The sequence below is a fragment of the Solanum verrucosum genome, unplaced genomic scaffold (genome assembly GCF_900185275.1).
Source record: "Solanum verrucosum unplaced genomic scaffold, falcon-dt-bn FXZP01000220.1, whole genome shotgun sequence".
Taxonomy (NCBI): domain Eukaryota; kingdom Viridiplantae; phylum Streptophyta; class Magnoliopsida; order Solanales; family Solanaceae; genus Solanum; species Solanum verrucosum.
In genome coordinates, this window is record NW_026020308.1 from 920,684 (window position 1) to 943,828 (window position 23,145).

Below are 23,145 nucleotides of genomic sequence, written 5' to 3' on the forward strand. Positions count from 1 at the left end.
CTACCATGTATGCTATTTTTATCCAGAATCTTGTATCCTTTCATAAATCATATTCATATGTAATGGTTAGATTATATTGAGATACAATCAGTAATAATTTTGTAATACAAATAAAAGAAAAATATATTTGGCAGTCATGTAATACAATTTTGATCACTGAAATACAATTTGTAGTTTTCACTATGAAAGTAAAAAAATTAATTTTAATTTGAATGGTAAAGTGAGCACATAAAATGTAAAAATTATTGGTATACAATTATAATGAAAACATAATAAAAAGGAAAGTTGATCCAATCAAATGGAAAAAAAAAATTGAAATTGTAACTGATGAGAATTTTAAGTGATATGTTCCTTTTTTAAAAAATATTATCTCCCTTGATTTTCTCCTTTCTAAATAATTGTAATCTTGAAAATCAAACAAATAAAAAAGGGAAAATGCATAAGTACCCCCCCCAGCCTATGCCCGAAATCCCAGAGACACACCTAACATTTACTAAGGTCCTATTACCCCCCGAACTTATTTTATATGTAATATTCTACCCCTTTTTGGCCTACGTGGCACTATCTTGTGGGCCTAACGCATGTTGACAAAATTTTCAAGGATAGTGCCACGTAGGCCAAAAAGGGGTAGAATATTATAGATAAATTAAGTTCGGGGGGTAATAGGACCTTAGTAAAGGTTAGGTGTGTCTCTGGGATTTCGGGTATAGGCTGGGGGGTACTTATGCATTTTCCCAATAAAAAATACATAAATCAAATACTTAACAAACTAAAATATTGACATTTTAAATAAATATTGAAAGTGTGGCTAAGAAAACCTCTTAAATGTCAAAATATTGTCATTTTGAAAATTTACCCCAAAAAAAAGACTTGGTCAATAGCATCCATGTCAGCCTACTTGTACTAAAGTTGATGGGCTTCAATTAAAAATCAAGAATATATTTATCACGAAAGACATGTCCAAATTCAAGCCCAAAAGAAAGAAGATTGGACCACACGAAACCCAATAAAAGAGTCCAAAAAGCTAAACGCTTAAAGTCAAAATTTCTTAATTTAAAAATTTCCTAGTTTAAAGTTTTCATGGCTTGAAGTTTTCTAGTTTAAAGATCCTATTTTAAAGTTTCTTAGTTTAAAATTTTCTAGTTATTATTTTCATAAAAGTAGGGTTTGAATCTCATTCTATTTGGGATAGATTTTCCCTATATAAAGAAAGATACATGATTAATATTATTTGAGAGGTTTCTCTTCTACACATTTGTGTGTGGTGACTATGGATTTATCTTACAACCTTATAAGAACGATTCTTTAAGAGGTAAGATTAATTCTTAATTTGATATATTTGGTTTCTATTCATAAATTAAAGAATTAGTCTAATACAAATTGTTGTCTCTAATTTCTTCATAATAGGAGTCTAGATCACTTTTGATCTAAGTTCTTGTATCGACTCTATTAGTATTATAATTGGTCTTAATCCGCTAATTATGAATACTAAGATAAATTAGGGTTCTTAGCACTTTATCTTGAAATTGGAGATTTTATTCTTGAATTTTACATATCTTTCCATTTATATCTTTAATCTTTATAATTTTGCTTCTGCATTATTTCGTTGTTTATTCTGGTAACCCGATTCTTATCACGTGGACTATTGAATAGTTTTTTTTTTAATTGCCTTGAACGTTTGATATCATGTACATAAAAGTAATCAAAGGCTCAATGAGCTACTATTTCATATCTATTTAAGGTATATAATGAATACAAAGGGGATATTGGTAAGGGGAATAAGTAATCTAGTGTTAGACCCTCAGCTTGATGGTTCGAGCGGCTCAGGCTTGGCTAGAGATTTACATGATAAACTTAGTCAAGGCCCAATAACATCAGTCAAGGTTAAGTTCATATAAGAGAAGACCTTGATAATGGCGTGGCTAAGACATGACAAGGGCTGGAAGAGCTAAGGCATATGAGACAAGACGTGGCCAAGGCATGATAGGGCTAGGCAGACCAAGGCAAGGCAAACTAAAATTTTGATCGTGACAAGGTTGTGGCTAAACAAGTTTGAAGGCTAAGTGCTGGACAAGGGCGGCGACTGGGTAGATTGAACCCCAATGGCAAGCTGGGCGAGGCAGGACCAGCGCACATGACTGGCACGTGGGCAGGCGCGAGATTGAGCGGCTAAAGGGTGATTTTAGCGCCAAAGCTGAAATTTGCTTGCGTGTGCCTCGTACATGTGTGGGCAGTTAGGCGAAATTGATAGTTTCTAGCCGTTGGAGACTTGTCAGCATTGTAGATAAGATTATTTTTTTTGAATTTAGAATTTGACTTATCAGTTGGGCTTGTCAACCGAAAATTAGCAGGCATGTGACCAAGTGTTGTGGCCTATTTAAAGGCACATGCAGACCAGTCTTAGGGAGAATGTTTTTTTCGTCGATTTTTGTAAGGCTCAACTATTTGTGTATTTCTTTGTGGCGCGAGTTTAATACAAAGTTGAGACTATTTCCTATGACGTGCTAGTGTGTATAACTTTCGTATGCTTGTCGAGAGTTAATCTAGAACATGAGTGAAAAAGTAAAGATGTGTTGAGTCTAAGTAGGTTAAATCGGGCTTAAGTTGACCCCGTTACACCTAGTACAACACAAAATACAAACTATGAGTCCTATAAGTCATAGACTACGAATCCTACAAGTACACGGACTACGAATCCTACAAGTACACGGACTATGAATCCTAATACAACAATGATATATCCAAATAAATTATACATAATATATATTTATCGATTATTATTTTGGTGGGTCGGCCAATCAAACAACCAGATAAATTTGAGGCTAAATCTAGTCCACGATTCCTGCCCTAGTTGTGTGTCTTGGTCCCACAGATCTTTCTTTCCCCCAATAAATTTGCACTTTACCTTGTTTTTCGCTGTTCATCAGATTCTCCTCTCCTCTTTGCTTGGTGAAATTTGGAAACCGCAATTATTGCATTAAAATAGTCAACCTTACCGGATTTTAAATTCAAATTCGATTTGTTTGTTGTTGTTTTTTGCATAATTATCCTCCATTGTTGTGCAGAATTTGTCTGCGAAGAGCTGATCATTTTGAATCATGTAATTAGGGTTTTCAGGAAAATTTTCAGTTTCTCAGAAGCTTCTCCAATCACGATCTCCTTATAGATAAGTTGAATTTTTTTCCCTTGATCAAAGTGTTTGTTTTTGCTCAGAAAGTGCATACCCAGTAGCTGAAATCTCGTAAATTAATGATTCTGGGTTCAGATTTTGTTGTATGTATCTTTTGTATGTAGTTTTGTAATCTAGTAACAAATTGTGTATCTTGTGAGCGAGTGTGTGCCAGCTGGCTCGAACACCAAGGTTATTAAAAAAAAAGAAAATTGTGTGTCTTGTGGTTAGTCTTGTAAGATTTTTTGTATATGATTGATTAGTTAATAACTAGAAATATGAAGCATCAGAAGAAGAAGAGATCCAAAGCTTGTAAACAAGTTGGGGTTGGTAACGGTTCGTTGCCATCTGGGAATAGTAATGATGGAGGGGAGAGTGTTGTGACGGCTTTAACGGAGGCATTTAGCTCTGTATCTGTGGAGGAAGCAACATGTGCTTATAAAGAGGCAAATGGGGATTTGAATAAAGCAATGGAGATTCTGGGTGATATGGTGGAGCGTAAGGAAGAGGATAAGACCACTAGTTGTTCTAGCTCGAGTGGAAACGTTGGTTCAAGTTTGGATTCGAGTAACTCGGATGTGTTTGTTGGGGGTCATTCCTGGAAGAACTCAGTTCAGCGCAAGGCAAAGATGAAGAAATTGGTAGCTGCTACTGGAACAGTATCGGCGATGATAGGGAAAGATTATGTGAGGACAACTCCAAAGAAGAGTTGTTCAAAGCTCAAGGGATTAAATGATGAAACATCAAGCAATGAAGATGTTGAGCAGTTTTTGTATTCCATGCTTGGGGAGGACTCTGATTTGAGCTTAGCTGTCGTCAGAGATGTGTTATGTGAGTGATCTTTTTCAGTTGAACATTAGCATTTGTAAAAGAAGTAAAAACAAAAAGAGAAGAAACTGGCAAGACTAAGTTATCAGTAGAAGGTGCAATGCATGTCTAGGTGTGGTGTTGATCACGAAAGATTATGTGCTATACCATTTGTGATTTCCATGGTTGTATCATTACTGAATTCAGTATCTTGCTGATTTTGTTGTGTGCTGATATAAACAATTTAGACAGGTACTTGTGTAGCATATTTCTTCCTTATCTTTTCAAACTGAAGAAAAAAATAAAAAGCATGTTGAAGCAAACCAATTTGTATAAGAAGACTGCCCTGTGCACGAAGTGTTCCCAGGCCATAACGAGTGAATATGTGTACACTGGATGTAGACTTCCTCTTGCATTTTGGCAAAGAGGCAATTGCTAAACCTCAAACCTAGCTCCTACAAGTCACTTTAGGTCACTAAAAAAAGTAACTCTGTTGTTGTGCGAACACTCAACCTCAATGTCTAAATTTAAAAGAGATTTCTGCTGCATCAGGTGATACTTTTCAAGCTTAGGATAAGTGGTACTTTTTGTGTTGTCATGTTCAAAACTAAATTGAAATGAAACGAAAAACAGATAGAGATACCCTTCACTTGGTTGATGGCCTTGTAACTAGAACTTTTGTTTAATGCAGGTCAATGCGGATATGAAGTTGAGAAGGTAAAAGTAGTTTGACTTACCTGTTTGTTTCAAATCAAACTTGTTTGCTTCATGGAGGCTTGAATGCATTTTGTTTTCTTCCCATTCAAATATATCATGTACCATAGAACTCAGATATCATCTTCTTACTTTATGATAGTTTCTAGAGAAGATCTGATAATTACTCCTGTTATCACATTGTGTTTATAATTGGATCCTATAGGGTAAGATTGCATTGTATAATCCTTTGAAACTGTTGTGTCCAACACTTATCTGCTTCCATTGTCATGGCACATTGGCTTTCTTGACAGACCATTCTCTCTGTATTTCTTTCATACAGTATAGTGGTGTAATTTTAGGTTTTAAGTCTTTTCCAGGCTTATGTGACTCTATTGGGGTCGTTGTCATTTATTGTGCCATCATATCAAGTTCATCATTGTAGTTCTACGATCTTAACTTGATGCTTTGACATCTGACTTTAAACTTTGGAGGAATATCAATATGGACGAATTGGTGACTGTGATTTGTTTAAACTACTGTTCTGATTCCTTTTTGTAGTATAATTTGGTCCTCAGTGTCTTATTGCTGTGGCAGGTTTGCTACTTTCACTTTTCTTTTGAAGCGATTCTCCTTTAATTGTGCTTGTGCTTCTCTTCTAGGCTCTGAGTGTGTTGCTTGAATTATCAGCTCCCTCTAATGAGCAATCTAAGCTTAGCGACTGTAGTGCAAACTGGAAAGAAGAGGCTGTGTTTCTTCATTCAAGTGATGGTGTAGGTTAATTTTCTTATCTTCTACAGTCCATTTATATGTGTTTTAGCCATTTTTAACATTATTGTTTTTGGCTGCTTTCCTGATTGATTTTTCATATATACCAACCAGAATTTCATATTATGATTGATTGACTATTTAGCTATATTCTCTTTAATCTCCTCTTTATCCTTCAATACGACCTATTTTCTTTCTCTCTTGGTTCTGATGTTGTAGTTTGCAAGTGTTGTTGTCTAAATGCTTCATCAAAAGGTGGTATAGTCCAAATGGGCAACTACCTCCTTGTCAAAAAGTATAATGAGCAAATAAAAGTCTGTAGTTGGTTGAAGCAAAAGTGAGGAGGCTAGGTCAATGAATTGCTGAAGATACTTTTGGTGGAAAAGCTGGCACTAGTTTCTCATGAAATAGGCATTGTTGGAAGACTAAGAAATCTAATTATTCATTTTATCAAATTAATGTCTTTTGTTGGTTTTAAAAGAACTCTGATCCGGCTGTGCAGATACTAAGCTACTGATCTGAATAACGATAACCTTAATCTTGAGTTCTCAACCTTTTTCATGTTCTAAACTGACAATATCAAATTGCTCCCCAAAACTGAAGGTTTTACCATTCATTTGATTTTGGACGAGCAAAAGAAGTACTATGGCATATGCTTATCAACCAGCAAAAAGAAAGAAGAAAAGAAAAGTACGCTATCAGATGATTAGTTCATTGCATTTTATTAGTAATTGACCGCACCCATTTGCGACTCATCATATTAAGCTCAAGGTACCTCTTTAGTCTTTGGAAGTATGGTGTCAATTGGAAATGGTTACCTTTCAGCCTAAATGTGTTCGTAGTTGGGATTTGGTTGTTTTCTGTATCCAAAATGTTTTGGCAAACTCGGTAGAATGTTAAGAACTAGAGGAGGTGGTCTATGTCGAATATCGTCATGTTTGTTAAAGGAAAAAATGGCGTCGAACTAATAGAAATCTTGCAGTTGCCTTTTTTGTTTTCTGTAAAAGGGGTTGGTTCAGTCATGAAGTGTGGTTTTAAAACCATTGAGGAGCTTAGTGGAATTCTTTTTCAATTTCAGTTTCAAATATGCATACCTCCCTGTAGTTAAATTTCTCGTTCAACTGCAATAAATTTAACAGTCTGTAGAACTCTCTTACTAAATTAGTTCAGATGAAATAAATGTCTGGTTTTCAGAGGATGACCTGATGCTTAGTGCCAATTTTCTTGCAGCTTACTGACAGGACATCTGATTCTACTTCTCATTCTTCTGAAGGCGAAGTTCTAGAAAATGTGTGGTTTTGGGGCCCTCCTGGCAGGTAATTTTACAGATATCACATCATGTATTCATGTTCCAAGAAAATTCACCTTTAGACCTTTTTTGAGCAGTAGGGCATGTGGCTTTTCAATTACTCTCAGTTTTCCGATGTTATTGAAATCCTTGATTTTAGATGTAAGATTGTTTGCAATGTTGAGTAGGAATCCTAAAGCAGGGAACAGGTTAAGCCGTTAAGGGCATCTTTTTTCAAACAACCTAGTTCCTACCTTGGAGTTCTAGATAGGTTTATTGATAAATAAGAGAACTTGCAGTGATGAATGGGGGCCACACCATACTCCTATATCGCCACTGCAGGCAGAGGTCCTGGCCCATGGGATTGAATCTCACCGCCACTCATCCACATGCTTTGGCCCATGAAAAAGAATCAGGCTCGCACGTGAGGAGGCGTGTTGAGAATATAATTAATTAATAAAAGTGTGCTCTCTCTAATAGCTTAATCTTTTAGATGAGATGGTCACACACTTCAACACATGAGATGGACATCCATCTTATTAAAAAAAAGAAGCTAAATACTTACCTCTAAATAGTAAATACAGGACTAGAGAAGAATCAAGTTTGGTAAACACATTTTTTTGACAAAGGTAACAGTAAGTTTGGTGAACACACTATTCTCCAACTTCAATGCTCCCTATAGATCATTATGGAGCATAACAATATCTAAGGGGTCATTTGGTTGGTAAGATAAGGAAAATTAGTCCCAAGATTATTATTTTTTTGAGAAGGAAATTAGTCCCAAGATTATTTTGTCCAACCAATGGTACTGAAATGATGAGAATGGATAGCGAATCCCATGGGATATCCCATCCCACCAACCAAACGACCCCTAAATTTATGAAAGTCACACTTGTCTGGCTGTAGTAAAGTTTTGTCTCAGCTTGATAAAGCTACCACGTCATGCAATATGAAATGGTAAAAGCTTATCGGCGCTAGATGTTTACACTAAATCAATGATGTAAGACCAATGGCTTCCATACACTCTTTTATTACTTAACCATGTTCTCTGACCTTAGTTGCTCAGACTCTACTTTCAATGCCGCACCCGTGTCGACACAACGTGGGTGTGGGATATGTACAGGATCTGGTTAATTGTTTTTGGGTACTCTGATCAGAATTGATAGACATATGGTTTCTGAAATCATAACAAAATCTAGGGTAAAATCATAATTTAGGCATATATTTTTTTATCGTTAAAAGATTTTCTGTATTAAATGTCAGCAACCAGAAGATGCTTTAAAATATTTACATGTTAACATCATTGTTGAATGTGCAATGAACTCAAAAAGTCTATCATGAATTCTAGCATGTATTTTTTGGTCCCTATGGACAGTAAGTAACTGTAGCTGTTTTGATGGAATTTCAACTCCTAACCATTCACTCAACACTAAATGTTTGTTGAGCCTATTATTTTGGCCCAACCTGTCATATGTGAATAGTTCTACTGCTTTGTTACATTTTCTTAGCTCTTTAACTCTAGACTAGACATAATCATGTTTAGGTCTCCTCTAGATTTTTTGATTTTGTGGCTGGCTCCCGGGTCTCAACTTTTATCATGTAATGGAGCTAGCATATCTCTTTTGTACTCTTTGCATCTTCTTAATGCCGGTAATGAAACAACTTCATAAAAAAATAATCTGTACTTGATAACAATTGCAGATTCAAACTTGCTTTCAATAATCCTTGCATTCATTTCCTTCCAAATAGTCTACCATAATTTAGACATATTTTTACAGCTCATTTTTAGACATTCGGATTATTTTTAGCCGAATCCCCCCACCTGGATCCGTACCCTCGAATTGTACTCCCTCTGTCCCAATTTAGCAGCCAAAACTAGCTCATGAGGTGAAGATTGCCTAAGATCATATAAGAAGACTAATTACCCATACCCCAACTGACGTGGACTTCTAACACCTTCAATTGGAAGTGAATTCTAGAAGCCTTGTTACTGGATCAAATTATTATTTGCTTTGTTTCAGGAATCAGTTAAAAGTTCCTGCTGGAAACTCTGAACATTCTTCATCATCTACAGCAGGAAATTCTGGACCAGTACTTCCTCAAGATATCCTGGAATCTCTGTTTAATATGCCAACCCCCAAGAGTGCTGAACATGAACCAACTACTATGAACTGGAAGAATGTAGTGAAGAAAATGACATCTTTGGGACAAAGGTTTGGATCTTGTCCTAATGATATCCCACCACTACAGCATACTCATGGTACTGTAACAATTTCTATCTGTTCATATCTTGAATTTGTCAGATGTAAACATTGTAAATGGATTTGCATTTTTTAACACTTTAAGAGACTTCAGATCTATTATCATCATGGTTCTTCAGATATAAACCTTTCTTCATGCTACATTTATCAGTTGAGATCTGATTGCCTATTAGAGAATGCCTCTTTTTATATATAAACCTGCCAGTTTTCCTTGCAAAATAGTTTTTTTTTTATTGTTAAATTTGAACTTATCTCGACAGAATAGGTCTTTTGAGTTAATCAAATTGTTGAATGGCCATTCAGAGGTGGCATAGTTCCCCTGTTGCCACCAAAAGACAGAATCTTCCCAGGCATTTTTTGTTTGTGGATGTGTACCTTTTTTCCTCTTTCTCTCCTCCACGGTGGGCATATTGTAAGATTTATATGTTTGCAGAAATTGGGTTCCTCTCTTTACTACTTTGAATATCTCTCTACTGCAGCTGAGGGAGCTGAGTATCAGCTGTTCAGGGAAACTGCAAAGCAACATTGGGAGTCAATGAGATCCCATTATCAGAAGGTATGCATATTTATAAGTTCTTCATGTTATGTTCTTGATCTGGATAAATCTTCTGATATGTAATAAGTTTGGATACATCTTTTGATATGTTTTAAGTTTTCAAATTAAGAGCTTGAAAAGTTACATTGTGCTGCAGGCTGCAACAGCTTTTTCAAATGGCCAAAAGGGACATGCTGCTTATCTTGCGGATCAGGTAATGACAACGTAGGAGCACGTATGCCTCATAAAGTGATTATGACTCCTTTTCTCTATTTTCGATGTTTACTATTGCTTGTTGGAGCGAATTTGAGGCATTTTTCTTTTAAAAAAAGAAGTAATTGTCTGAGGCATATTAAATACCACATATTTGATGCTTTTGTTGTATATAACATGCCAATGCTAAACTGTCATGCTTGTGCTGATTGAAAGCTCTTGACAAGGATTACAGTTAGTTATCAAGCTTTTCTTTCTTTCTCCTTATTTGACAAGTAAAACTTTATTCATATTATTTACAGCATGAACCACCAGCACCTCGCTTTTATAAAAGTAAGGTAGCTGATGAAATTCATAAATTTCTCTACATCATCTACTAGATCCATTTTGCGCAAATAAGCTTAAGCTAGCATTCAGCCCCAAATTCCCAAATATTTTTGACAAGTCATTTTTGGGTGAAATTTCACCATGCGTTTGGCCATAGAATTTGGGAGAAATATTTGACTTTTATATAGTATGTTTCGAAACACGTCTTGAACCGTACCTACTGAATAATTTATTTATATGGTAGGCTAATATATATTTTCTCTCTCTTTCTCATGTGGGCACTGCTTCAGGGTAGGCTACACAACAGAAAGGCTCAAGAGGCTGATGCGAAGGCTAGCCAGGATATATTTGCAGCTAGGTGGATTACAGATCAACATCTATTTTGTTTTTCTAATATCATCTCATTGCTCTATTAGTATTAGATGTCCCTGTTAAACTGAACTTCCATTGCAGAAACAAGAACATAGAAAATATGATAACTATCGACTTGCATGGGCAACATGTCAAACCAGCAATGAGGCTTTTGAAACTGCACCTTCTGTTTGGAGCATTTGTACGCTGTAAGCATCTTGCCATGTGATATTTTGTGCGATCATATATTGGAGATTTAATAAATTCATAATATTTACATTTCTTCGGCTCAGCTGTTCGGTTGTTCAGAGTTATCACGGGATGTGGGGCACATGGCGTTGGGAAGTCGAAGCTGAAAAACTCGGTATGGAACACTAATCTCACTTACTCTTTTAAAGTTTTTGTTGCTAGATCCATTGAACGTGGTCTAGTTTCCTTATTAGTATTATTAATTATTATTTCTTAGTACTCTCCTACTATCTTATTCTTCAATTTTACTGTTACTTGTTGTTTTCTTTGATTTGGTTATCGTATTGTTTGTTGCTGCTACTGTTCCTTTTTCCATTGTTCTTTATATGGTTTCTTCACTGTTGTATTTCCTTTTCTTATTGATTTTGATATGTTTTACTTGAGCCGAGGGTCTATCGGAAACAACCTCTCTACCTTTACAAGGTAGGGTAAGGTTGTGGGCACCACACTCCCAGAGCCCACTTATGGGATACAGGGTATGATGTTGTAGATTCATTGAACATTTAAGCTTAAAAAAAGGATTTGTTCAACATTCGAACACATAATACTATAGAACAACATACCCATTGTAATCCTACAAGTGGGGTACGGATAGAATAGTGCGTTTTCTGTTCTTCATTTAAAAAAACTGTAAATGTGAGAATCTGCCCTTTGTATGCTTATGATGGTACAGTTATTGTAAAGTACCTGTTGCTATTTGCAGGTAGTTGAACTTTTGAAGAAAGAACGTATTGAATGGACTGAGGAGAATAGAGGAACATTGCTCATCAAGCTCAATGGACGAATGAATTTTAGCTTTCTAGATACTGATGATGATGATGATGATAACTGATCATCCCTTAGGCATGGTTGCTAGCAGTTGGGCGCCGTGGATTTTAGCATTAACAGTGGCGCTAAATGTAATTAACATCACTATATTATCTGGGTGCTAGGTGGTGTAACCTAGATTATGATATTTTACGACATTTACATTTTCTTTTGTTAGTGTGAGAATTGTAAAGGTGTACCCTAGCTCTGAGTATTATGCAGCATGATAGCTAAGCTCATGTATCAGTGTAGAATGCACATTATTGTAGTAACTGTAATACTCATTTATTCTGGAAATCATGAAAATTTGCAGTTGAATAACTGTATAGTCGTATCAACGAGAGTCTTTCGCACAATAGGTATATTGTGAGTTTACAGTTTAGTAGTATTGATGAGAGTCTTTCACACCATAGATGTTCTCATGTTACAAATTAGTGGTATCGTTTAGAGTCTTTCACATAATCATCTTTCACATAATCAGCGTTATGAGTTTACAGTTTAGTTATATCGATGAAAGTCTTTCACACAATCAGCGTTATGAGTTTACAGTTTAGTTATATCAATGAGAATCTTTCACACAATATAGCATTTAATACTTTTTTATCTATATAATCTCATATATCTTCTTACCAAAAATGATATTCCTATTTCTTGCAATTTATTTTATCACATATATAGAATGTCTCTTCTGTTTTCTTCCTCATATGAAAAAGCAGAGCTATATATACTTTGATGTCTTACAAAAGTTGAGGAAAAAGAGTGAGTAATTCCCATATCGAAACAGAAAGCAAACGCACAAACTTGTTTTTATATAAAATGGTAACAAATAGTTATGCACAACTTAGGCAGCCACGTAGTGAACACAAAGCAAACTATTCTTTCGCCTTTTACTAAAGAATACCGTGTGTGCATTGCAAATAGTGGCATACGCCTATTTTTGGAGGAGTTGCTCTTTATTGAGTATTCCCACAATTCTAGTTTTAACTTTTTATTGCAATGTTTTCATAGAAAAAACATATATACACACTAGAAGCAATTGCAATGTTTTCATAGAAAAAACATATATACAGCAATTATAAAGTTACGGAGATAATAGTCAACTTGCTTCTCATATCTTGTCCACCATACTCCCTCCTCGCATTGGATATCTTCTTTTCTAATTATATCTCATGCCCGTACATCCATCTCAGTATTCTCATTTTTACAACTTTCATCTTTTAAATGTAGGAGTTTTTGACTGGCCAACATTCTTCTCAAATTACAACATAACCGACCGATCTAGCCTCTATAAACTTCTCTTTAAGTTTAGGTGGCACGTTTTTGTCGCACAAGACTCTGGATGTGAGCCTCCAGTTTATTAATCTTGCTCCAATACAATAAATGACAACCTCGTAGACCAAGATACTTAAAACTTCCTTTCTTTTGAATGGCCAAAGTATCAAACCTCACTTCCACACCAGATTCATATATTGCACCACTAAACTTGCACTTCAAGTATTCTATCTAAATACTAGATTCACCTTGTTTATCTGAATAACTAGTTTTGCATATCAATCAAAACGTACTCGTACTCACAAAGCAAAACTAACAAAGGAGGATAGCAAACAATTTACAAAGTTAAATGAACTCTTCAAAAATAAATTGAAAATTGTCGATATTGATTTGGTGCAAGATATTTAACCCATCACATTTTTTGCACTACTTCATCTACTATCACCAGTGAACATATATTTTACACGATCACCAACAAAGGAATCAAATCTTAAATGCATTAAAAAAAAATATGAAGGAGAGCTATACTTTTTGTCTCTTAAACTTGCTCAATTTTTTCTTAAATATTTGAATTAAGGGCTACATTTATTAGATATTAGCATCAACAGTGAGATGAAATTTAAATTAACATCTCTAGAATATCTTCTTACTATGTGGTATATTTTAAGATGTTTACATTTTATTTTGTTAGTGAGAATGCTATAGTGGAAGTCTGAGTATTATATATGCAGCATGGTAGTTAAGATCAATATTACATATATATACTCCCTTGTTTGGGCAATCTAATCATGGGAAGTTGTATCTTCTAAATGTTTGCAATTGGATATCTAGTCGAGTACGATTTTATATTGGAAACAATCTTTCTACCTCTCCTTAGGTAGCAAGTAGTAAAATTTGTGAACACCTCACCCTACTCAAACCTCACTTGTGAGTACTCTTGTAGGCCTTGCACAAAGATCTACTAGGAACCTCAATAGACCCAATATGGTCCAATCTTTTTATTGACATGCTCAAAATGGGATCTTAGTACATCTGGCTACCCTTAGGAACCTTAATGAGGACGAGGATTGGTATTGGATGTGTATGTGTTGAGTCCAATCCCAATAAGATGGTGTTGTAAAAGGGTAAGGTCTGTTTATATAACACTTTCTCCAGATCCTATTTGTGAGACTAAACCGAGTATGTTATTATTGTATAAATTTGAAGAAAAAAAAGTAATAAATGGCTTAAGGTCAAAATATTTTGAAATAAATTAGACTTCCCACTCTATTCTGAAAGGCTTCGGACTATGTCACACATATAGATAGATTTAATTATGGATATAAAAAAAATCGTATACGTTAACTGATCAAATAAAAACGGTAAACTAAAAGTTGAATAGATAAATTCTTAATCAATGAGATCTGCATGTACTTTAAACTAAACTTTCCTTTATTTTAATAATATATCAAAATAACTTGAACTCCTAATAACAAATCTGAAAAAATGAAAACTCTAAATCTATAGACTTAAGTAGAATCTAAACATTATAGTAAATAACTTGCAAAATCAATAAATAATTGAATAAAGAGCACTAAAGCATTCTTTTAGGAACCCCAGATTTCTCTAATCTGTCTTCGAGTTGATCCTCTTTGTCTTTCACCTTCCAAAGTTCAGTTGTGGCCTCAAATCTTTCTTTCCTGGTATCAGTCCCACTTTCTTGCTGATTTTGAATATTATTTGCTCGCTGGTCTATCTCTTGTCTCATATCTACAAGCTTCTCCCAGTTCTTCTCAATTGTTTTGCCTTTTGAGGTAGACATTCTTGCTTCAATTTGGTATGCAAGTACTATATAGAGTATCAAACTAGCTCGAACAACTGTAAATACACAACTAACAAAGTTAATGAAAACCAAATTCAAAATATCGCATATAATTAAAGTAGCTTCTTTTCTAATACATTAAAAGAAAAAATATTTAGTATCAATTTTGTGACCATGAACTTACATTGAGATGATGAAGTCTTACTCAGTTTATTACATGCATAATACTCCATTGGTTTGTTTATATAGACATATTACTTGGTTTTTTTCCTTAATTTTTTCTCTCTTTCACTCGTACAAACTAATGTTAATATTACTAAAAATAAGAATTGCCATATTTTGAAAGAAAATCGTCTAGGAAAACATTGGAAAATTGAAAAAGTAATTAAACTCCAATAAAAGAATGGACAAAGAAAAGAAAATTTTGATAAATGATTTAAGGAAATATAGCATATTTATTTTGGGTTTGTTTCGTTATTTTATTTTAAAGCAACTCAAGTTAGGAAAAAAACTAGAAGAAAATTCCATCAAAACTAACTATAATAATAAGAAAAATAAATTACATTATGCTAAATTAACGTATTATTTTCCCGTATAGTATTATTATATTCTTATTTCATGGAAACATTTCCTTTTCTTTTTCAACTCTTAATTTCTTGAGTTTAACTTTTCTTAAATATATTTCCAAGTGTCTTAATTTCTTGAGATTAACTTTGCAATCGAATATATAGTCCTGGTCTACAATATGGTAATTTTCGTTTTTAGTAGAAATAATATTTTTAATTGGCATGATTAAAACACGAAAAAATAATAAGGAATGAATTGCAGGCATAAGTTCTTTAACTTTATGTTCTTAGTTTTCTTTTTAAAATGTAGCCATGATCGTTACACCAAAAATGATTTTTAAACAATAATTAATTAGCAATAATAATTTAATTGTCATTAAATATATATTTTTAGCAGCAATTAACACTTTTTGTAAATGTTCCTAAAATCTATAGTGACATTAGATCCAATGACAATTAACTAAAACCAATAAAGACTTTAGCACTATTTGTTAATGTGTATATTTAATGTCGTAAAAAGATGATTTTGTTATAGTGAATGTTGTTCTTCTAGTTCTTTGTTCTTTCCTATTTATTTTTTTGTTTATATAAAGAAGCTTGTAGTATATTCATGGACAAAACCAATATGTTTTGATGAGTTTTGACATAAGAAAAATATAAAAATTGTTAACACAACGAGAAAGCACCAACTTGTTTTTATGAATAAAATGGTAACACACATTTCGACATAAATTACGCAGTCATGCAGTGAGCACAAAGCGAACTATTCTTTCGCCAATACTGTGTGCTTTGCAATTAGTGGCATACGCCTATTTTTGGAAGGGTTACTCTTAATTTGGTTATCCCCTACAATTCTAGTTTCAACTTTATTTGATGTCTTGTTTATTTAGTAATGTGGATAAGATTTGTGTATATTTTATTTTTTTTAGACCTTAATTAATGGTATAAGGATCAAATAAAATTGATGAAAATTTTGGATGACATAGCTTTTGGAGAGCTTTCATTGAGTCGAGGGGTTAACGATGGCTCTGATGGATGGTTTTTGCTAGAATAGGAAATAATGAGATCATTGTTTTAGTAAATGATGCGGAGAAGGGTAGTGACATTAATCCACAAGAAATTCAGCAAATTCTTCTCCTACCTTTAATTTCAGAAGTATCAGCTAAGGACCAAGAAACAACTCAACTCCATACATCTTACAGTGATAATAGTATTATTGAAATTTGCTTGAACATGAATAGCTCCTTTTATTATTCTACGTGAACCAATACATCCATTCCGACACAAACTAACCTTCGATATAGCTTTTGCCATATTTTTATCATCTCGTAAAATATGAGTCAAAAAAACATCTCAAGCAAAACTCAAATACCAATTTATCAAAAATTTCAAGAAATCACAAAATTCAACCTTAATTTATCCCAGTCCTCAAACTTATATACAACTGATAAAAATTATTGTTTTAGATGATGCATATGTAGAAAGTCTATTTGGTTCTAGTAGTTACTTTGCTAGATTTTTCTTTTTTTTCTTTCTATAGTGGAGAGTCGAATTTGTTGATTCTCGAATACGAAGGTATTAAATGGGCTATATCAAACTCACATGCCCAGTAATCCATGTGTGGTATTTAAAAACGTCTTCCTGGTTATATTGTAAATCTTTTAGATAAACCTCTTAAAGAATTAGAAGGCCTAAGATTCTTCTAATGCATTGTTTCATCGATGTGGGACATATATATAATGAAAGTATGAAACATTTGAAGAAAATTAATTTAGGCCCATTGAAAAGGGGAAGGTAGTAAAGAGAAGTTTTTAGTAGAATGTTGAATCCAACACACTTTGAAATAATGAATGTTGAAACTATAATCTTGGCTATAAAACTTTGGTTTACACTTTTTTTTTCTTTTAACCTGCAATTTGGGATTATTGAATGGGTGGAGCTAGAATTTTGATTATGGATGCGACTAAATTTATTAGTTTTTATTCAAATTCTATACTATTTATCATAAGAAATTATTGAATACATATAAATTTAAAATTCAACAATATAAAATGCTTAGAATTTTGAATCAATAAACTTTAAATTTTAATTATGCCTTTAAAGTCAGAAAATTTCAGATATGCTACCACTAATTATGGTCAATGTCTTTATTGTATGCCTCATCATTAAGCTTAATTTGAGCGGATCCAAATGAATTGAAATACTCCCCTGTTCAAGTTAATTTGTCATTTATTCTTAAAACTAGGGTGGGGAGGCCCGTGGCAAGCACGGGCCCAATAGTCAAAATATTATGGTTGTAAAAATATTTTAATATTAATGAATGAAGGATCAAGGTGTTTGTGGAAGATGGATAATATTATATATTATATTAATATGTACAATAGACATTAGGATGGTGTTGATTTGAACGATTTGCACATACTAAGTAATGTAATATAAGCAAAATAATATAGTACATGTTGCAGTTTTGCTAAATAAGATTAGCATGTCATTGTTTATGACATATTTAGAGGACGCTGCAGTTTGCTTCTCCATAGCTAATGTTCCTCATGCAAAAAACCAGAGCATAGGGAGAGTCATTCTGTGTATTGTCCCTATTATAAGCAAAAGTGACAAAATGGTGTGACAGAGTTCCTGTAATTGCACAGTTTAAAGTCTGTCAGAATTTGCAAACATGGCAACACATAGCAAAGGAATTTTAATATGGAGATCTAATAGAAAGGAAATCATGGACTGATGATAAAAGTGCGAGATTTCTTGTTGAATGTCTGTGTGATTGACCTAATCGTGTATTCATAGTGTATCACATCATAACAAAGTAGAATAAGACAAATGTAGAAGACTGTATGCAGTGGAAGTTATGCAGGAAAACATGTGGACAGGCTTGTATTGGAGTGTGAAATGACAACCAATAACCAAAGAGCAAAGGGAGGCTACAGTTTTATGGTATCACAAACACACAGCAGACATACGGATTTATTTGAATGTGATTTATATGAATGTGAGCAACAGTGGTCATAATGAAATGTCAAAAGTCCAACTCTGGTTTTTTGGTTTGAACGGCACTTTGATTGGATGTGAGTTGAGCTGGTGGAAGGAGTACAAATATGAAGGAGTAAGAAATTAGGGTCAGTGTGAGAAAGAGCTGCTGTTAAATGTGAAGTAATGAAGCTGGTCAAATGTTATAACTAAAATAAGCTAATTCAACAGTGAACATGAGATGAGGATTTAAGAATAAATTGTTAACCAATTGATTTGAGCGTGGGTATGAACATGGATAGAGAGTTTTTAGCCCTGAATTAATGTGAGAGTTTCGAATGTGATGTGAGACATAAATGGAAAAAAAAAGTGAATTTTGAAAGCAGATAAGAGCGAATACAAAAGCAGCAGTATGACATAAGTATCACATTTACAATGTTTCACAGGAACTATATGGATACGTGTATAATAGAAAGTAAACTACAGCTAAAAGTAGAGACTTGTAGCAGTATTTTTGTAAATACTTGTGAATATGTGCAAGTGATAATCATTGTGACCTATAGGTTGGTGTGAAAGTGAGAAGTAGACTCACCTTTTACACCTTTTTGGTTGGTGTGGGTGGTTCAAATTTTGGCGTTAGATTTGAAGAACCAGCTGCAGTAGTTGTTGCCATGACTTCTACCTCACTTATTTCCAAAGGTTTAAATTTTTTAGAAGTCCTATCAGTAGTGCTCTGTGGTGTATGTTGTTTTTTGATGTAGGAAAGAACGGACAAAGTTGCATGTGTGGTATTTGAGCTGCCCCAAGATGACTTCCTTAGCTGAATTTCGAATACTTTGTTTGACAACATCTCATGGACATGATTAAGAGACAATGATTGTCGCTGTAAATGTAACAAGTTGGAACAAAGAGTTTAGAACAAAGCATATGTGGTAAAGTGTGTGTGCTCAACATATATGGTATTATGACAATAGGTGTGTACAAGTAGGCAGTGGGAATGAGAGATAACCTTAGTGCAAGTTATGTCAAATATGTCTTCTGCTGGCATGGACAGTAATTTTTCTCCTAATTCAGCAGAGATAGATGCTGTGGTTGTAGCAGTGCCGTCAATAAGATCAATTTGAAAGCTACAGCTGAAATGATGGCAACCTTGAAATATGTGTATAATATATGCTATATTTTGTAGCAACTGTAATTTAGAGGTCAAAAGTGTAGTACCGAGGCACTAATGCTGTTTTCCGATTGCATTTTGGACAGTCAAAATCCTTTCTATCCTTTGTGCCTTTTTTTTGTTTGCAGCCTGAGCATTCGAGCACACAAAAGTCTTGGAATTCATCTAATATGGCTATTTCTGCCTCAACATAGAACACTCCCATCTGGCGGAAGTTTTTATTATTTAGGCAAACCTACAGAATGAGAAAAGGAAAAAGGATATTCTCAAATGAGGACCTTCAACTATGACTTACAGAAGGTGCTGATGAGATTTCTGCAATAGAGATAAGTTGTTGGCCAGCAGGAGTGACTATGGTGGGAGTGACAGATGAGCTTGTTGAAGTTTTCTCTGATGCACAACTTAACAACATTCTTTTGTTTTCTTTTGCCCTATTGTTAGAACAGATAATATGTTTAGTAGGTTCTTTACAGGCAAAATAAAGCTATAGAATAAATAGGAAAATGTCAGTACCAGTTGATGAGTGCCACTGCCTGTGGGTAAGGCGGATTGACACGTATTGTGGAGTTGTACCTACTCTGCAGTGACAACCCTGTATAATACAGAGGTTGTATAATGTTTTGTTATTATCTAAAATTATGTTGGTAAGAATTTTAGTGCATATGTACCTTGGTAAGTAGAGATTTCTATACTCCTTCCGAGGATTACAGGCAGATCTGCCTCTGTTGCCATTTTAGAGCCAATTTCATGTCCTTCTATTTCTCCGAAATCCTCCCATAGAGTGAAGAGAAGCTGTTTTTTCCTGAGGGTGTGACAACATAAGGAGGGAAGAGTAAGTACTATGATAATGCGTAGATGATAATTGATGATCGCAGCAAACAAATGGAGAAAGTGGCTATTGAGCCAAAATATTTGTGGAAATTGGGAAAATAGAATGTAAGATGTTATACTTACTGATTGTCACAAATGGTAATTTCTCGACACCTATGATGACTGCGACCTGCATTTTTTTAGGGACCACAACGAAGAACGATTGCTAGTATATCTGCGTATGTAATACATAATGAAATGTTGTAAGTGTTTTGTAGCAGTAAAGATGTATATTTCAGATCATAATAGCAATTAGGATGGATATACCAATTTCAGCAGCAGAATCAACCATCATATGAGGAATGCGGTCAAAGGCTGTGATATTCAGCTTGGTTGGCGAGGGAAGTGGATTTTCAACCTCATTAGACGGTTTGATTTGTTCAATTACTGTTTCTTTGTCAAGAATCCAGTAAAATTGATGTATTGGCCTGTCGTATGAAGTTGGTGAGACTTTGACTCTTGCAGTAGAGATGAGGTAGGTATTGATGAGTTTAAGCCTAGCTGCATACTGCTCAATTTCTTCAGCAAACATAACTGCCTTAATTTGGCATTCCTGAAAGTAAGAGTTATAGGAAGTTCAGATTAACTAAGTTGAGAGCAAAAGAGCAATATTGATAAGACAAAATATAATAACGACTTGACCTTTTCATCTTTCGAAATGAGATTTTGGAATGTACATTTCTTGTCAAGGCTTTCTCATGGGCGGCCTATTTCCACAATTTGAACTTTGCAAATCCAGTCTCGTGTTGCTGGTTCTATTTGGTCGATGTTCAATCTTAGTACCATGTTTGTAGGAAATGGAGTTAACCAAATAGTGCTATCTACAGGATAACTTGAGTATTCAGGCAAAGTAGTTGGTTTGTTCTGTTTTTATGAACAGGGCTGATTAGACAAAAGGGGAAAAGAAAAGAAATGAAAGCAACAGTGTGGAGTAAAATGCACCTTCTAGATGCATGAATGAGGTTTTGATGTAGTAACAAAGCAGTAAGAAACTGTGCTAAAATAAAGTTAGGAGAAAAAGTGAAGATAAAGTACAAACGCATACAAGAGCCTAGAGCCTGTAGCATAGTACTGACTTTTGCTGCCATGTTCATGTCATAACCATGTATGTGCTATTAGTTATTTGTCAATCATGAGATACAACAGTACAATTTCAGAATGTGAAAGTAGGAGATTCACAATCTGATACAAACAAAGCACTCACATCCAAAAAGACGAAACAAAGTGTACTACTTCAGAGTTGTACCTCTTACTATTCGGTGCTATGAGATATAAACTGCAGAAACATAATAAAGTTTGTATGGGAAAAAAGCAGAACAAAGTAAAGAACAAATGAAAAGAAAAACAACGGTGTTGTCATAGTAGAAGTACAGTCATGCATAAATTTGTTAGGGCCCTTTAGTGGAGCTCAATGGAGACAGAAAATCAGTTAGAAGTCATTATTAATGTACAAAGTAGGATTGGACAACTATTTTTTCAGTGAAAATCTGTTACAGGGACAGAAAGTGTTGCAGAATATTAAAACATGAACAATTATCTCTAACGACTAAACATTTGGGGAAAACAATATGAAGAACCTTTTAAAAATTTTGGTTGGACATGGTATTGTATCACAAAAATGTCTTCTATAGCACACCACTTGATAAAAGAAGAAAAACAAAAGAAGAGATGCATAAGCTACTGAAAAATACTTAAATTTTTATCATTCTGATGAAGACTTAGTGTCTACTGTGGGAAAACATGAAAAGGGAAGAAATAATACCTGAGAAAGGGAGCAAAAGTTTTTGTTGAATGAAAGGCTATTAAATTTATGTTGTATGAGTAATATATATATATAAGGGTAATATTATATATATTATATATATATATATATATATATATATATATATATATATATATATACATATATATAAAAATATGTATTACCTTACCCTTATCTAATATGTTATTTTTATTTTAGAAATATAGAAATTATAAAGGACAAAAAAACTACATGTGTCTTGTTAGAAATTCATGGGGTTTTGATTGCCAATGAAATGGTGCCAAAAAAAACAGTAAATCAGTACATTGGGCAGGCAAAAAAGAGACACAATTATTACATTTGACTACCTAATGTAATACTTTTTTGTTTTTTTTGGCATCATTTCATTGGCAGCCAAAACTGCTTGAATTTTGAAAAAAAGAGATGTAGTTTTTTTGTCCTTTCTAAATAAGGATAGAAAATATTTATGCATCTATCTATGTATCTATGTATATATATATATTATATATATATATACACAGACATATACACACACAGATACATGAAATCATGTGTCATCTCGTCAGTCTGGTAGGAAAAATGTTATAGCATTAGCATTTTCTTTTTACTGTAAAATTGAATCAAGGATGATATTTTGCTCATCTATAGTGAAGAATTGAACATGCAGTATGCAATGGAAGTGTGAAGAAGAAAGCTAACTGTATTTTTACTCCAATTTCTGAAGGAGACTATAGGTACTGAGGAGTTTTTACCGCATTCAGATAGTGCAATATGCGATCTTCATTCTTGCTTTATGTCAGTTGATTCTCCATCCATATGACTGCAATTTCACAAGCAAAGCACATATCATCGTGCAGTCCTGCTCATCTGCTCTACTGCAGAAGAAGGCCACAGAAAGATCCATCATTTATATCATGAATGTGATGAATTAACAAATATACTACACAGTCAAAATGGATGTAAAAACGTTTTGAAATTAAGTAAATCATTAGTGCTAACGTGAGATACCATTGTTTCAATTATTGCTTTAACACATTGAATAAGTTTTTTTCATTGTGCGTCTGACTTTAGCAGGAAACATGTATATGTCTTATGCAGTACTCGTTCAATGGGAATAAAGTTTGTAATATTAGTTGAGAAATGTTTAGAAGAAATAAACGCTGGAAGGGATTTCAAAACAAATAGAAACTTGTGATACCTGGTGCAATATTGGTACTTCAGCATCTACATTAGCGATGAGATGCTAGCTGATTGAA

The 23,145-nt window shown here is 34.0% G+C and overlaps 1 protein-coding gene, 1 non-coding gene and 1 pseudogene across 2 annotated transcripts; 2 read left to right on the forward strand and 1 right to left on the reverse strand.

Annotated features, from left to right (window-relative positions):
* The first annotated feature begins 2,832 nt into the window (after positions 1 to 2,832).
* On the forward strand, positions 2,833 to 11,767 carry LOC125835048 (SMR domain-containing protein At5g58720). Its single transcript, XM_049514192.1, has 11 exons — positions 2,833 to 4,000; positions 4,668 to 4,693; positions 5,332 to 5,442; positions 6,668 to 6,753; positions 8,747 to 8,985; positions 9,466 to 9,542; positions 9,679 to 9,735; positions 10,352 to 10,419; positions 10,515 to 10,621; positions 10,706 to 10,776; positions 11,365 to 11,767. The coding sequence occupies exons 1-11, from the start codon at positions 3,448 to 3,450 to the stop codon at positions 11,491 to 11,493; spliced, it is 1,524 nt and encodes a 507-aa protein (XP_049370149.1). The 5' UTR covers positions 2,833 to 3,447; the 3' UTR covers positions 11,494 to 11,767.
* A 548-nt stretch (positions 11,768 to 12,315) lies between these two features.
* Positions 12,316 to 12,433, forward strand: LOC125835158 (U5 spliceosomal RNA). Its single transcript, XR_007443398.1, has one exon. It is a non-coding gene; the product is annotated as a U5 spliceosomal RNA (small nuclear RNA).
* Positions 12,434 to 18,681: 6,248 nt separating this feature from the next.
* Positions 18,682 to 20,913, reverse strand: LOC125835057 (replication protein A 70 kDa DNA-binding subunit B-like; annotated as a pseudogene).
* Positions 20,914 to 23,145: the final 2,232 nt, after the last annotated feature.

What these genes read in the sequence shown, in the direction of transcription:
- LOC125835048 (XM_049514192.1), top strand. Translation starts at nt 3,448, where the DNA reads ATGAAGCATCAGAAGAAGAAGAGATCCAAAGCTTGTAAACAAGTTGGG. An exon ending in GCGGATATGAAGTTGAGAAG is followed by an intron (nt 4,694 to 5,331) that starts GTAAAAGTAGTT and finishes CTTCTCTTCTAG; the next exon opens with GCTCTGAGTGTGTTGCTTGA. An exon ending in TTTTGGGGCCCTCCTGGCAG is followed by an intron (nt 6,754 to 8,746) that starts GTAATTTTACAG and finishes GCTTTGTTTCAG; the next exon opens with GAATCAGTTAAAAGTTCCTG.